The sequence below is a fragment of the Ambystoma mexicanum genome, chromosome 1q, assembly GCF_040938575.1.
Source record: "Ambystoma mexicanum isolate Mex_15411 chromosome 1q, UKY_AmexF1_1, whole genome shotgun sequence".
Lineage (NCBI taxonomy): Eukaryota > Metazoa > Chordata > Amphibia > Caudata > Ambystomatidae > Ambystoma > Ambystoma mexicanum.
Window position 1 is genome coordinate 1,313,705,269 of NC_090922.1, and position 16,892 is coordinate 1,313,722,160.

The window sequence follows — 16,892 nt, forward strand, 5'->3', positions numbered from 1 at the left end:
AGGTGGAGATATATGCAATAGATCAAACGCCCCTATGCAAATCAATGGGGAAATTTCTTTTTACCAACTTTGCTTCTCAAAATGTCCCACTTTGCCGATCTTAATTATACCAATATAATGGTACTCAAATTAAACTTTTTTTAAAAAGAAAAATCATATACAGGTAAAAAAAACCTCTAATAGGTCAATAACTTATGGACAGGCTGCTGTGCACCCTATTTTTATTTTTGCTCACAATTCTGTCTCTGCACAGAAAGGTGAAGTATTTTAAATCTCTTCCGTCCAGACAGAAGGAGAATCTTAGACCATTGGTGAGCTAAATTTGGCGAAGTTGCAAGCGACCATAAATAAAGTCCTTCCTTACTTCCGTTGACTTCCAAGTGCTCTGCCTAAAAAGACGAAGATACAGAGAGGAGACTACTAGGAGAAGAAAAGTGTACGCGAACACGGTCCTGATTATAATAAACGCTATTTAATTTGCTACTCATTTGCAAGAAACTGGACAATATAGACAAATTGACATAGTACCGTTAAGTTATAATGACCTCTGCTATAAAATGATAAAACATACGTGGAAAAATACACTTTTGTGAACTCCTACTTTGGTCAATAACATACATTATTTTTGGAAGCCTGCATGATTTCATCTAAAAAAATAATTTTTATTTGGAAAATGAAGCAAGCCTGCGCATATCTGCTGTGAAACAATTGTCACAGCGCTAGGGCACTTCTCTCCAAGATGGCTGCCGGCGAGGACGAGCCTGCTCCTGCCATGCATGCCGAGCGCCCGCAGATCCAATCCACGCCGACAGCAGGGACTGGACTGGCTGCGAGAGTAGCAGAAGCTGCGAGAGAGCAGGTTCAAACAGACATATAAGAAGAGACAGCACCCAAGAGACCTAGGCATGGTGGTGAGACTTTTTGCAAGCATTCGTGTGGTCTTTCACTTTGTGTGTTTCTTCACGACTCCTGATTAGTGTATTGTGACAGCTCTTGTCTGTGTGTGATGCCGTGACAACTGCTGCCGATTTAAGACAAATGGACACGTATTGATCAAGCCAATAGTATTGACTAATTAATAGATACAGCCTTCATGTGTTCACTTGAAAGCCAGTTATTTTACCCACATAATATGGCACGCATTGCAACCAGCCAGACATTTCCCCAGGTGTCTCTCCATGGCAGTGGTATGTTAAATTGAGGAGTGGCTCTCATTAGGGGGCGTGGCCTAAGTACGAGAGCCTTCCTCGCCAATGGTGGGCAGAGGGGCTGGGAGAGAGCTGGGGCACAGTGGTATTATTACCTTTGGTGCACCCAATCCCTCACGGCAGCTCTCACATGCAGTAGGCAACCCTTTCATTCAAGGCACAACGTGGTTAAAAAACACAGGTTCCTTGTATGAAAGGGCTGCCTGTGTTGACTCTGTACTCCTAAACAGGAGGAGGACTGGAGGACTCAGTTTCTCTTTAGCAGGGACAGCTCACAGCTGCGTCCCCAGTACCCTCTGGACTCAGGCTTCAACCACTACACCAGTCGTACTGGACCACAAACGTATGCCTGCTTTCCAGCTACCTCCCCAAGGCCCCCATGTGGTTTCCCTTAAATAAAGAGGCAGGACCAGTTTTCAAAGGTGGAAGTCACAAATGCTGCAGCAAGCTCTATTGAACATCAAGCCAGGAGTTGGCTTATGGGTGATCTGTTTCGCCACCACACCTCAGGATTCAGCTGTGGGTGTGGCTTCCTGAGGCCCCTGCTGGGTTGACCCGTCCCTTCCTAGCCTTTCCCCCTCTACCCCTTGCCTTTGTTTTTTCTTTTCTCCCCTTAGATTTTCATTCTTCACATTCCATCCTTCTTTTCAAGTTTACTTTCTTCACATTCGATCCTCCTTTTATTCATTTCCTTTCTTCTCATTCTACCCTTCTTTTCATTCTCATCCTTCCCTTCTATCTGTTAGTTTCCCCTTAGCATTTTTTCACCCCCACCACTCCAGGCCCGTCCCCAGTTCCGCCATTCCCAGAGTATCTTCACTCCCCCTGTGCGTTCTTCTTCCTTTTTTGTCATGTCCTTTCCCCCCCTCTCTACCATTTCTCTGTTTTTCATGTTCCCCAATTTCATAGCATTTCCTCCCCAATTCCTTCTAGACCCCCATCTGAGTGCCCACTGCTTTTCTTGCACCCACTCCTTCCGTCGCTAATCAATTCCATTTCCAGGACCAGCATTTCCCCTGAACTTCCAATACCCCAAGTCTATTCAACCACCCAGTTTGTTCCAATCCTAAACTCCTTGCTCCCCCAATGGCTTTCCATCCCCCAACTCTTTCCAACAGAATCCAAGGAACACACTCCTCGACATACCATAAGACATTATGAGAGATGGCCACAAGAGGGGGACACTAAAGACTGAACACATAGACAGACCAAGACGGAAGCACTTAAACGACTCGTCCATAGCATCCCTGCCTGTACCACACCCGAAGTTCCAGCAGACAAATTCACATAGATAGTAGGGAAAGAGGAAACCACAACTCCTGCTCCGACATCCAAGGAGGAAAATAGACACACCAATCTCACAGTTCGTTAGAATACAACAGGGAGTGTGCCGCGCTAAAACCCTCTACAGCCAGACGGTCAAGAAAGGATAGTAGCAACTAATCCCACTGGTAGTAATATAATTTAAACCAAACAAGATGTGCCACAACCAGGATTCTCACCCCACTAACCTTACCTTCAAATTTAGAGCCAATACTAAAACATGGCTTGCCAACAAAAATTCTGCCTAATGCACCTCATCTCCTTGTCGACCATCTTGTAACCTGGTCCTACACACTCTAATGTTGTTATTGCACAGTCTGTATTATATACATTGCCATGTTGTAACTGTCTATAAGTCTCCGGTGCCCGGTTACCCCAGGGTTCGGCGCGCGGTACAAATAAAGAAACAAAACTAAACTTAACTAAATGTCTGCATACCCAACTCACCCGTAAATTCACACAACCTACTCTCGCCCAGCAAACATGCACTTCACCACACTGCATCAACAACAAACTTACAACACATAAACAACATTAACAGCACACGTGGTGGCGCCCCGGTCCACTACTAACACCAAAGCACAGCGCACAGTGTATACCGAGCTGAAGCTGCCAACAGCGCTCTCTCTCTCTCTCTCTCTCTCTCTCTCTCTCTCTCTCTCTCTCTCTCTCTCTCTCTCTCTCTCTCTCTCTCTCCCGTTTACAAATCCCCCTCTCTCTCTCCCCCTGTTTACAAATCCGCTGGTGACATTGCACAATATAAATACCTTTAACATTTCCCATTCCCCAAATCTTTCTCATTGCCTGTACTGCTCTCCCCCGAAAAGTGCATGAAACAACCATAAATCATCAATGCAGTTATAGAGCAAGTACTTTGAACCAAAAAACAGAAAGACACAATAACTCACAACCACGCACTCTTAGAAGATAAATCTGCTCTTTACGGCTATTTATTCAAAGCTTACATAGAAAAATTATATGGACATAGATCACAGAAGAAATAAAGAAGTCAAAAAGAAATACATCACCCTGAGCGTAATAGAATTCTTTATCTCGTCCAGAAGCGGCTGGAAGACCCCGGGAACAGCCAGGCCGAGAGTGCCACAGCTCACAGGAAGGCCAGGCGTAAGCGTCCTTCTCTGGCTGAAGTCGCACCTGACCCCCTCCGGGTTTCCGCATATATACACACTCCACAATGGGGAGTTAATTCTCGAACATTCTGGAAATTGCACCTGCGCAGTTGAGGAACAGCCGTCGGTTGCCAGCTGGGTCAATCGAGAGCTCCCCTCAAGGAATGCAGGGCCTCCCTGCTCTAAAAACACGCTCCACAGAGAACAGTAGCAAGCCATAACAACGTTAGCTTTCCCAGCAGAAATGGCCTTGACCGCATACCAGGTTTGGAAAAGCATGTTTGTCTCAGCACTGTGAATCTAACACTTCAGCAAAATGTGTGCAGCCTTTCACTGCGGTGTGAAGTAAATATCCAACATGGCTCCGAGCGCTCCCAGAATGCATTGCGCGTCCGCGCCATTTTGAATCAAGCATAAATCAAGCATAACAATTCCACCGTTTGGATATTTATCTTCCGTAGCCAGGTGGCACTGGAATCGGTCACTGAAACCTACGAAATGTTAAAACTAAATTGGGAATACATTGAATGCAACAACAACAAGCAATTATAATAGAATAATAAAAATGCAAGCAAGAACATAACGTAGTGTACCCCCAATAACAGGTATCCATGAAAATAACCAATCCCACCAGTTTCTGTTACGATCTTGAGACACTTGAGAAATGAGATCCCTCAAACCTCGAATATGACTTTCAATGGATCGTGAGTGGTCACTTAAATTGAAACAACACATACCTTCAAAGGCATTACACCCTAAATTATGTTTCAGCAATAAGTAATCTACAGCAGCTCTGTTCTGTAAAGTTGCTTTTCTAATAACTTGACTATCAAGGAGTAATTCTTCTAAAGCATGGGTGCACAACATACGGCCCACCATGCCCTTTTGACCGGCCCGCGAGGCACAAAGACTTTCCTAATGGAGGGCGGCCCGCGGCCGCCCTCCATTAGGAAAGTCTTTGTTGTCTTCCGGGCCGGTGAAAACACTGGCGCTCATTGGCTCAGCACACACACGTATCACGTCGCTCCTACGAGCCACGTAATGCGTGTGTGCTGCACCAATGGAGGGCCAGCACTACGGCTGGCGTGATCCATAAGGCTTGATGCCGGAAGGCATTTCAGCCTTGGACCACGCCAGACGTAGTGCGATTCCAGCGTTCCAGCTTACCTGCCTGCCTTCCAGCACGTCTCCGGTAAGTGGTCTGTTTGTGTTTGTGTGACGGGTTTGTTTTGCTTTATGTTTGTGTGTGTATGTTGCGGGGTGGGGGGTGTGTCGGATGTGTATGAATGTTTGTGTTTGAATGTATTTTATGTGTATGTTGAGATGCGGGGGTGGGGGTGTGTGTCGGATGTGTATGAATGTTTGTATTTGAATGTATTTTGTGTGTATGTTGAGATGCGGGGGTGGAGGGGTGTGTCGGATGTGTATGAATGTTTGTGTTTGAATGTATTTTGTGTGTATGTTGAGATGTGGGGGGGTGTGTGAATGTTTGTATTTGAATGTATTTTGTGTGTATGTTGAGATGTGGGGGGGTGTGTGAATGTTTGTATTTGAATGTATTTTGTGTGTATGTTGAGATGCGGGGGTGTCGGATGTGTGTCGGATGTGTATGAATGTTTTGATTTGAATGTTTTTTGTGTGCTGAGTTGGGGGGTGGGGGTTCGGGTCTGTATGGGTGCTTGTTTGAGAGTTTGCTGAGTTGGGGTGGTGGGGGGTTTCGGGTCTGTATGGGTGCATGCTTGAGTGTGTGTGTGCTGAGTTGGGGGTGGGGGTTTGGAGTTGGGGGGGGGGTTCGGGTCTGTATGGGTGCATGTTTGTGTGTGTGCCGATTTGGGGGGTGGGGGGTTCGGGTCTGTATGGGTGCATGTTTGTGTGTGTGCTGAGTTTGGGGGTGGGGGGTTCGGGTCTGTATGGGTGTATGTTTGTGTGTGTGCTGAGTTGGGGGGGGGGTGGGGGGTTCGGGTCTGTATGGGTGCATGTTTGTGTGTGTGCTGATTTGGGGGGTGGGGTGTTCGGGTCTGTATGGGTGCATGTTTGTGTGCTGGGGTGGGGGGTTCCGGTCTGTATGGGTGCATGTTTGTGTGTGTGTGCTGAGTTGGGGGGTGGGGGGTTCGGGTCTGTATGGGTGCATGTTTGTGTGTGTGCTGAGTTGGGGGGTGGGGGGTTCGGGTCTGTATGGGTGCATGTTTGTGTGTGTGCTGAGTTGGGGGGTTTGGTTGGGGGTGAGGGGGCCATGGGGCATAGTGTTTGGTTGGGGTGAGGGGGCCATGGGGCATAGTGTTTGGTTGGGGGTGAGGGACATGGGGCATAGTGTTTGGTTGGGGGTGAGGGGGCCATGGGGCATAGTGTTTGGTTGGGGTGAGGGGGCCATGGGGCATAGTGTTTGGTTGGGGGTGAGGGGGCCATGGGGCATAGTGTTTGGTTGGGTGTGAGGGGGCCATGGGGCATAGTGTTTGGTTGGGGGTGAGGGGGCATGGGGCATATTGTTTGGTTGGGGGTGAGGGACATGGGGCATAGTGTTTGGTTGGGGGTGAGGGACATGGGGCATAGTGTTTGGTTGGGGGTGAGGGGGACATGGGGCATAGTGTTTGGTTGGGGTGAGGGGACATGGGGCATAATGTTTGGTTGGGGTGAGGGGGACATGGGGCATAATGTTTGGTTGGGGACGAGGGGGCCATGGGGCATAGTGTTTGGTTGGGGGTGAGGGGGCCATGGGGCATAGTGTTTGGTTGGGGACGAGGGGGCCATGGGGCATAGTGTTTGGTTGGGGGTGAGGGGGCCATGGGGCATAGTGTTTGGTTGGGGGTGAGGGACATGGGGCATAGTGTTTGGTTGGGGGTGAGGGACATGGGGCATAGTGTTTGGTTGCGGGTGAGGGACATGGGGCATAATGTTTGGTTGGGGGTGAGGGGGCCATGGGGCATAGTGTTTGGTTGGGGTGAGGGGGCCATGGGGCATAGTGTTTGGTTGGGGGTGAGGGACATGGGGCATAGTGTTTGGTTGAGGGTGAGGGTGCCATGGGGCATAGTGTTTGGTTGGGGGTGAGGGGGCCATGGGGCATAGTGTTTGGTTGGGGGTGAGGGACATGGGGCATAGTGTTTGGTTGGGGGTGAGGGACATGGGGCATAGTGTATCTAGGGTCAATAAAATATATATAAGGTAATTAAACAGGCGAGATACAATAACCAAATAGAAATAAATTATAACAATGGAAAATGTGTAGTACAAAATGTAAGTTTGAAATGCAAATAAAAATCGTTACCCCTCAAAAACATTCTTTTTCCATGTGTTTAGTACAAATTGGGGGTTTCAAAAGCCCCCTGCCACGCCCCGCCTACCGCCCCGCCCACATTTACTTTTCGGTCCACTATAGCCCTCATGTAAGGAACTTTCGGCCCTCTGTCAAAATCAGTTGTGCACCCCTGTTCTAAAGCCTGCGAAGTATGATTAAGACTTTTAACTACTAAACACGCTAATTTCATCAAAGATTTGTAACCTCCAGCAGCTAAACCCCAAACACCTACTAATGAAAGGGTTAATGCTAAAACCTCAGCTTCTGATAGCAAATGTACATGTGAGTCACAGTCAGGAGATAGCCCTACAGATTCAAAGGTTGACCTTTTACCTCGAGTTATCGCTGAGTGTAAAGGAAACATCATTAGTCCTAATCGAGTCAAAGCACATGGACCTCCAGAAATGTTAGCTGGAATATAAATATATGTAATGTTACCACATGAAAAGAGCCATCCTGTTGGAAGTGTCACATGATTCAAATGACTAGCAGTTGTCACTGTATGATTGCAAGACATAGTGTTATTTACACTGGTGCATTTGCGTGACATTCATGAACACAGTCTCCTCTCGAACGTAGTATGATTGTACTGATTGGTCAACTCTATTTGTCTGCATTTACCAATTTCTTGTGCCTTGCACGCCATAATATAACACACATCGCCTTGGGTTATGTTGTACGTAATCACACGTGTCAAATTTTTCCATTTCTTGTCGGTCTCTTGGCAGAACCGACAATATTCATAAACTGAAAAAGATTGTCTAATGTCTGAGTCTTGAACTAAAGAATGTGTGACGCCGAAGATATGCTTTAAAACCGGAACAGGCGTCGGCACCGCTACTAAACATGTAGTCAATAAAGCTTCAGCATTGGGCACATCAGTAAGACAAAAGTGTGATATATTTAGTACTTGCTGTGCCAGATATATCCACATATTTTCTTCTTGGGTGATCATATGAGAGTGTTTCCTCCGTCCTACAAAGGTCTCCTGCACAACTGGCATTAAGGTCGTTTTCACTTGCTCCTGATGTGTTTGTCGCATTTCACGGATCCATGTCTTCGGTCTGGCGGACTTGTTGGCACTAGCATAGGACTGCTTGGGGACAACATTATTGAGCACTATCAGTATCCCCTTGATCACTGGCCCAGATGTGACATTTGTTGCTGGTAACAGAAGATCATCTAATTCGCCCAAATGGAGTCCATTTAGTGCCACAGTTACACCAACCAGACCCAGGATCTACAAAGTAAACCCAGAAAAGAGATATCAGTGTTGCACATCACTCTCTTAGGTAAAATTTGTCTGCGGGTCCATATTGCCATTTCTTTCTACCAGGCTCCATTACTAAAACCACTTGATCTTTGCCTGATGCAATGACATCTGCTGGCACTGGTGGGCCACTTGGCTTTTCCACCCACACCTTTGCACCCGGTACCATACTGTCTGAAGAGCCAAAACCGCGATCCCCACGGGTAGTTAACTCTGTAGGAGGCTCCCCTTTCTTAATCATGGACAATTTAATGGGAATGACTATTAATTGGGCCACTCGATCACCCTTGTGTATTGATAACAACTGATCCCCACTATTCATTAGGATGACTTTGATCTCTCCTTGGTAATCAGCATCAATTACCCCTCCCAACACTTGAACTCTCTTCAATGCTAGGCGAGATCTAGGGGCAATCCATCCCATATGTGCTCTGGGGGAATCTGTACCCCAATTCCTGTTTCAATGACAACTATTCCTCTTGGATCTAATCTGATTTCTTCATTAGAAAGCAAGTTTACCCCTGCTGACCTTGGATTTGCTCGATAGGGAGCTAAAGAACCTGGCGTAATTTCCCAGTATAACAATGTTTCTCTAAGTGAATTGGGTTGAACCTGTAAATTAGGAGTCATTAATCGCATCAAAGGAGTTTCATGTTCATACACAGGCCTATTGTTCAACACTTGCACCGCATCAAACACACAATCACGCCAGCCTGCCAAACTGCCGTTTCCAGATTTGTGCAACTTTTCTTTCAGTAACCCATTCATTCGTTCAATTAGCCCTGCCGCCGCTGAATGGTAGGGGATGTGGTAAATCCACTCAATGCTCTTTTCCTGACAAAATTCTTGGATCAATTTGCCTTTGAAATGTGACCCATTGTCACTTTGAATCTGCAAAGGCACTCTATAATGTAATATGATCTGATCTAACAACCTGATGGTGTTCAATTGGGTTGCATGTTTGCACGGCAAAACCATCAAATATCCCGAGTATGTATCTACAATAGTGCATGCATACTGACAACCTCTGCTGTTTGGCATAGGACCGATATAATCAATCTGCCAAATTTGACCTGGTAATTTTCCTCTTCTCAATGTGCCTCGAACAATCTGAGGTATAGGTCTATGCAATTGGTGTTGGCACACGGGACACTGCAAAATAATTGTTGTCACTAGTTCTAACGGAATACTGATGCCTCAAGCTTTTGCCCACCTGATAGTAGCCTTTTCTCCAAGGTGCCCACTTTTCTGATGGGCCCATTTGGCCAAACCCTCCATATCGTCTTCCGAGCCTCTGCATCCATTGTCGCAATCTTGGTGTGTTTGTCTGCAACAGAATTAAACCAACGTTCTAATGAATCTGTGGCACAATGTGCGTCCACATGATATACAGTGACTTCACTTTGTAACAACATCTCTGCAATATCTTGCCACAGTTCCTTTCCCCACAACTCTTTTGAATGAATCTTCCATCCATTCTTTTGCCAAGTCGGCAACCATACTGCCAATCCATTCGCCACTGACCATGAATCTGTGTACACATCACATTGACCAGGGGTCTCTTGTTTCAATGCTTGGTAAACTGCGTAAAGTTCTGCGAACTGACTGCTCTTTCCTTTCCCTGTCGTTGTCAACATCTTTTTTGTTTTGCGATTGTACGACACTGCTTTCCCGTACCGCTCAGTTCCCACATATCGAGCTGACCCATCCGTGAACCAAGCATGCTCTGTTTGTTCCACGGTCAAATCACTGTAAGGTACTCCCCATTTCACGGGAGACTTGCGTTTTCCAGGCACCTCCGGTGGTATGTAATCTGAGGGCGGTATGTTGGCTACTTGCACATGTAATTTTGCCACTCCACCATTTCCTGATTTGGCTCTGTCTTGAATATAGCATTTCCACTTAATTATGCTGGCTTCTTGAGCATGTCCTATATGATGCGTTTTAGGAGAGCTCAGTACCCACTCCATGATTGGTATTTCAGGTCTCATGAATACATCATGACCCAAGGTCATCTGCTCGGTATCAACAAGAGCCCAATAACATGCCAGCAATTGCTTCTAAAACGGAGTATATGAGTTACCAGCGTCGGGCAACTTACGACTCCAAAACCCTAATGGTACACGTTTTCTGTCTTGTTTCTGCCACACACTCCAGTTAGCATAATTGTCTTGCACAGAGACATTTAATTCCACTTTGCCTTCCTTCAAGGGCCATAAATCGAGCACCTGCTGCACCGTGTCTTTCGCCATCTCAAAGGCTCTCTGCTGCTCTTTCCTCCCACTGAAACTCATATTTCTTTCGTGTCACTTTGTAGAGGGGGGCCAATATCTGCCCTAAATGCAGAATGTGCTCTCTCCAAAAGCCAAACAGTCCTATAAACTGCTGAGCTTGCTTTTTGCTCGTTGGAGTAGTGTATTCAAGTATTTTCTGTCATGCTTTTGGCACCATTTCTTGATGCCCATGATGCCACTGAATCCCTAAGAATATCACTGTTTCAGCTGGACCTTGAATTTTACTCGGATTAATCTCCCACACTTCCTTTTTCAATCCTTCTATAAGGACATCTAGCTGACTTTGCACGCTATGCACATCCTTGCCCTGGATCAAAATATCATCAATGTAATGAGAGATCTGTATGTCAGGTTTACACGGTATCTTGTCTAAATGCTCTGCCACCAGCCGGTGACAGATAGTCGGACTGTGCATGTACCCCATGGGTAGTCTCGTGAAAGTGTACTGACGTCCACTCCACGAAAATGGAAACTGTTCTTGACACTCGTCAGCAATTGGCACAGAGAAAAATGCATTAGTCAATCACTGCATACCAAGTCCCCTCAAACTTTTGGACATTTGCTATCAAAGTAATAGCATCTGGGACTGCGGACACTAAGGGAGGAGTGTGTTCATTTAACTCCCTGTAATCCACCGTCATCCTCCACGACCCATCTCCCTTTTTAATCGGCCAGAGCGGATTGTTCCATGAGGTGGTAATAGGGCTTAATACACCCGCCTCCACGTACTCTTTGATGGTGTCTGAAATTTCCTTGTGCCCCCCAGGAATGCGGTATTGTTTCATGGCTACCCGCTTGGTTGCCACTGGCACTTGCACTGGGGGCATCTTCAATTTGCCTACAGTAATGGGTGTACAAATTAATGCACTCACCCCAAACTGGTACGTTTTACCGCCAAGTCCCAAGGTTAGCCCTTCCAAAATATCAAAGCCAATTATATGCTCAGGTATCGGGACAATCAACACTTGGTATTTCTGCCTTTTTAAATTGCCTATGTTCTTCTCCACTCTCGTTTGCACTGCGGGGGTCTCCTTTCCCGCTAAACCTGTAATCGTAAACTGTTTGCATTTAAATCGTGTCGGATTACCATGAAACAAAGAGGCCTCTGCCCCGGTGTCTATCAATGCTCGCACCCCTTGTGTGTTTCCTGGCCCCCAAAAAATCTTAACATCAACATGAGGCCGCCTATCCACTTTTATGCGGGCAGATGCTGCCGGAGCTTGGCCGAAGCCCTAGTCAAACTTCGAATGAGTGTGACTCGTCTCCGCCTCTAGCATTGCACTCACCACTTTTCTCAAATCAGCATATGTCGGCTGGTACGGGGAAGGTGTCCCCATATACCCTTCGTCTTGTTCTTCCGCAGGGGGAGCAGAAGGTGAGGTGTCCCCCTGTGTCATGGTGACTACTTGTTTCTTAACCTGTTTATAGCGTTCTTTGACTGCAAGTCCTCGTTTTTTTTAAATTTATACATTACTCTGGTTTCAATGCCATCAATTTCTTCATGTGGCACACCATCTTTTAATAAAGCCAAGAACATGTCTTTTCGGGACACTCGGGAGTCTCTGCTATCTTGCCGCCTGCCCTCAGTTCTTCTCTCACTACGCCCCTCTCTCTCCCGTGGCTTGTTATCGCTCTTATCCCACTCTCCCAAATCTGCAGGTTGCCGAATGGCATCTGCTACCTCATCAGTAGCCTTGCCCGTCATGCCTACGAGCAAAGTCATAATGATACTTTTGTATGCAGGTGGCGCAGTTCTAATCACCATGTTTCGAGTTGAAACTGAGAGCGGCACGGCTCCCATGTGATCAGGAGCGTCTATGTGAATCGCTTCTTTCATAGCATGCTCTCTGACTTTTTGAATTGCTTCTCTCAACGTATACCACTTGGTTTCTTCACTGGGCCAATCTGTGGTAATAGGGTATTTACGGTTACATGCTTGGGCTTTCAGGTGCAACAAAGACACCTGCGTATCTTGACCATTTGCGTCAGGGGGCGGTCCTGCTCTTAAGACCTCCTGTACATTGGTGTCAATTGACAGGGTAAAAGACGTGGTGTATCAGTAGAATTTACCAACAACCCTGCAGCATCCCCGTCTAGCAATCTCACCATCCATGCCAATAAAGCTTCCCCTGATTTTTGCCTCAAACGGGTAATAATTTCCCCAACCTCCTGTTGTGTGTAATCTTCAAAAGTACTTAAATCCACCATCCCACCACCAGGATTCTGCGGGTGTGGTCCGGCTCGCCGCCTTCTAACAGGCTTCGCCGCCACTGTTTTCTGTTTCACCTCTGGTTTGGGGTCAGGCTCTTCTGCAGAACTACTTTTTAAACTGGTCGAATCAAAAATATCACCATCCCATTTGTCCGGATTGCAGTCTACACCAGCTGTAGCGATTACAGTTGCCACCTTTCTTTTGTTGACCCCTCCCTGCCTTTTCCTATACTTATATCGCGCTTCTCTGACTGATGCCCTCTCGGCCACTGCCTGATATGTGTCAGCCTTATTTTTAAACAATTTCATTTGAATCTTCTGCATTAACGCAGTCTGCCGTTCTGCAGTTAGTTCTCTCTCTAATCGCAAAACCCCATTTTTCATGTCCACTTGCCTCTGATGTATTTTCCTATAAGCATGCAAAAGAACCCAACCTCGCCTACCTAATGCCGCACATTCTTTACCACGTTCTACTGGAACTTGTTGCAAGCATGCAATTACATCAGTCGGATTGGCATCTCCCAATCCTTGATCCCAAGTTTCACTTATATTTCTTTTTTTTTAAAGTTTATTATTTGATTTAGTTGACAGTTCAACTTTACAAATATTTTAGTAAATAAGAAAAACAAGAATTTCAATTATTGACAATATGATGCATCGTTCTCTTAAAAATCAATTGTGAAACATACTCTTCTCAGTTGCATTCACAATAAAAGGATCAATATATGTTATTTTTTATCTACATTCTGCATCATATTACTGTAAATACTTCCTTAAAAGAAGAGGAGAGAACAAGTTTGTAAACATGTGATACCAATTAGCAATTGGTTTCATGATGATTTTATGCTTAACACGCACATTCTAATTGCTAATTTCTATCTAGATTCACCATCTTGTTTCAGATTTGTGAGACTTAAAACTTATCTGCTCATAAGGAAAGGCAGCATCCAAAATGCGAATCGTTGCAATTCTAACAGATATTTTGGCAGAGCCAAAAATTTCAGCCCAAATTTCAGCATCAGAGCGAGTATTTCGGGGTCATACATTTGACAAGTGTGGTCCGTTGAGACACAAAAGCTTTACAATTCAAAATAATATGAAGCAAGGTTTCTGTGACAGATGTGTCATTGCAAAATCGACAATAGCTTAGTTCTTTTTTAACAATGCCTCGTCTAACCAAGATTTCATTAACCGGCCACAAATTCAGACGTAATCTTAAAATTTTTGTTCTTAAACTTGGGGATTGGCATTTGGCAAGATAATCAGCCATTGTACGTAATTGCTTATGTCGAAAAAGATCCCTGTTGAAATCTTTAAGCCCCATACATTTTTCTTGAGTCATTAGCCAATCCAGTTGGTAAGTTTTGACCTTTGCACGATTCGGATTTGTTAACAACAACTCAATTGAAATGTTTGCATCTGCAAGAGCATTTATAATGTGTGTTCTCCATTTCAAAGGGAATGAGTGATTAGAAGTTAACAAATATTCAGCTAAAATAGCTGTCTCTTTTCGAGATACTCATGATACATTTTCTGAATAGTGTGCACATTTTCCAGGTCACTTGTACTTGGATTGATAAAAGACCAAGTTCATATCTTAATTACATGTTGGGTGTACTTTTAGGCAGATTTAAAACCGCTTTCCAGAATTTCGCTTCAAGTTGATTCCAGAATAACTCAGATTTAGGTAACACAGATTCCAACCCATATGTGATAACTGGTACCACCTTTTGCTGGTAGAACGACATTATGGGAACACACGTAAATTTGCCAAATTTGGCGTGAACAATTTTGGCCTGTGATGTCAACATCAATAGTTGGTTCGTATTGCTATTTCAAGGGATTTTTTAGATGTTACATTGTTAAAGTTCATCCCCAGATATTTATAGTCTGAAACCACTTGTAGTTTGTGGCTGCATATTGTCCACTGAAATCTATTTTGGGAAGTTGTTTTAGCTCTGCCCAAGATAACAATTTGTGTTTTATTTTGATTTACAGTTAGCTTGTTTTCCGAAACATACTGATCAAGTTTCACTTAAACCGGCACCACATGCCCACGCTTGAGCCAACTTATCATACAGACTCTTAGTCCAAACTGGAATAACAACATCAGAACAGTCACTGCCAGTGGTAACGTTCTTCTTCTTGAACAAACTACTCATTATCGCAAACAAAGGAAAACCTTGTTGAACCTATATATTTTCTTCTCCACACTGCAATCACTCCCACAAGCACTCAAACAGTTACCAAAAAGACAACAAAAAACTTCAATTTTCAAAAAGCTTCACTTAAACGACAACCAAATCTTATCTACGGTCAACAGATTCTTGGATGCACGGAACAACTCATCACGTACATCCTGTTCGTGACGCCAAAAATGTACTGCTCTCCCCTGAAAAGTGCATGAAACAACCATAAATCATCAATGCAGTTATAGAGCAAGTACTTTGAACCAAAAAACAGACACACACAATAACTCACAACCACGCACTCTTAGAAGATAAATCAGCTCTTTACGGCTATTTATTCAAAGCTTACAAGTACATAGAAAAATAATATGGACATAGATCACAGAAGAAATAAAGAAGTCAAAAAGAAATACATCACTGTGAGCATAATAGAAGTCCTCATCTCGTCCAGAAGCGGCTGGAAGACCCCGGGAACAGCCAGGCCGAGAGTGCCATAGCTCACAGGAAGGCCAGCCGTAAGCGTCTTTCTCTGGCTGAAGTCTCACCTGACCCCCTCCGGGTTTCCGCATATATGCACACTCCACAATGAGGAATTATAATTCTCGAACATTCTGGAAATTGCACCTGCGCAGTTGAGGAACAGCCGTCGGTTGCCAGCTGGGTCAATCGAGAGCTCCCCTCAAGGAACGCAGGCCCTCCCTGCTCTAAAAACACGCTCCACGGAGAACAGTAGCAAGCCAGAACAACGTTAGCTTTCCCAGCAGAAATGGCCTTGACCGCATACCAGGTTTGGAAAAGCATGTTTGTCTCAGCACTGTGAATCCAACACTTCAGCAAAATGTGTGCAGCCTTTCACTGCTGTGTGAAGTAAATATCCAACATATTTACTTAAATATTTACTTCCCCATTTTGCTTTAATTCCCCTTCTCACAAGCGTCCCACCCTCTGCATTGTTGGAGTTGGAAGGACTTCCAAGACCTCTACACTTCCCCCTTTTCCTGGGCCTCCCCTGAGAATAGTACTCTTGAGCGCTGTTCTTTCTAAGCTAGTGGCTGCGCAGTCCCCTTGTGGTATCTGCCAGCGCTTTCTACTGGGTTCGATCTGTGACTCCGCCATGACTCTCTGCTGGTTACCGGTGGCAGAGAATTCTCCCCAGTCATCTGGTCATGGTTGGCCCGGGGACACGGGACTTGCAAGTAACTTTCACCTAGCAAGCACGCTCACATTCACCACATTCACCATAAGCATTGATGCCATCAGAGGGCCACTCAGACTGTGTCTGGTGGTGTAGCGGAACAATGAAGGGGGCCTCGGACTCCAGTCTTCACCCCTACGTGAAGGCGTCTCTCGAACAGTCTGTAAAGCTACTGGGCTCCTTAAACGGAGCCCTGCCCCCCGCCTGCCTGCGGTGGCGTCACAAGTATCTTTAAAACTACACCCAATCAGCTCATGCATGGAGGGCCCCACCGTCGGAGGACGGCAGTGTGTTAAAATTAGGGAAATTAAAACCCAGTCGCCACCCCTCTGTTGCAGTTACCCCATTCTGTCTGACCTGATGCTCCTCCCTTGTGCCCTGTTCATTCGTACCCCACGCAAGCCAAGCCGTCTCTCAGCTCCATGATCATTTAAGGCCACCCATACATCTGACAATTGTGTCCTATCCCCCCAAAGTAGCCAGACATTTTCAAAGTGATTAGGGTATGCCTGATCCAACCCATGGCCATGCTTTTAAAAAATGCTCCCATTTTAGTGTTCAACTTTCTCTTGGACGTCTTGATACCTTTTTGACAAGAGAACCCCCCCCCCCGCCATGCTTGCCGAGGGATTATCTCGGACCATAGTAGCTCTGCCCCCCGAAACCCATTGCCCACCTGTGTCAGAGTACCATGCATGCTTCTCAATAGATCCTTTCTTCTCAATGACACCAGATCAACCACCCACCCCAGATGGATGATTAGGACATCCGGGAGAGCAT

The 16,892-nt window shown here is 45.6% G+C and overlaps 1 protein-coding gene across 1 annotated transcript in view; it reads left to right on the forward strand.

Annotated features, from left to right (window-relative positions):
• The first annotated feature begins 761 nt into the window (after positions 1-761).
• Positions 762-16,892, forward strand: part of CZIB (CXXC motif containing zinc binding protein) — a 189,142-nt gene continuing 173,011 nt past the window's right edge. The window contains exon 1 of the mRNA XM_069642170.1: positions 762-911. Coding sequence (XP_069498271.1) covers positions 906-911 — 6 coding nt within the window. The 5' untranslated portion in view covers positions 762-905. The remainder of the gene's footprint in view (positions 912-16,892) is intronic.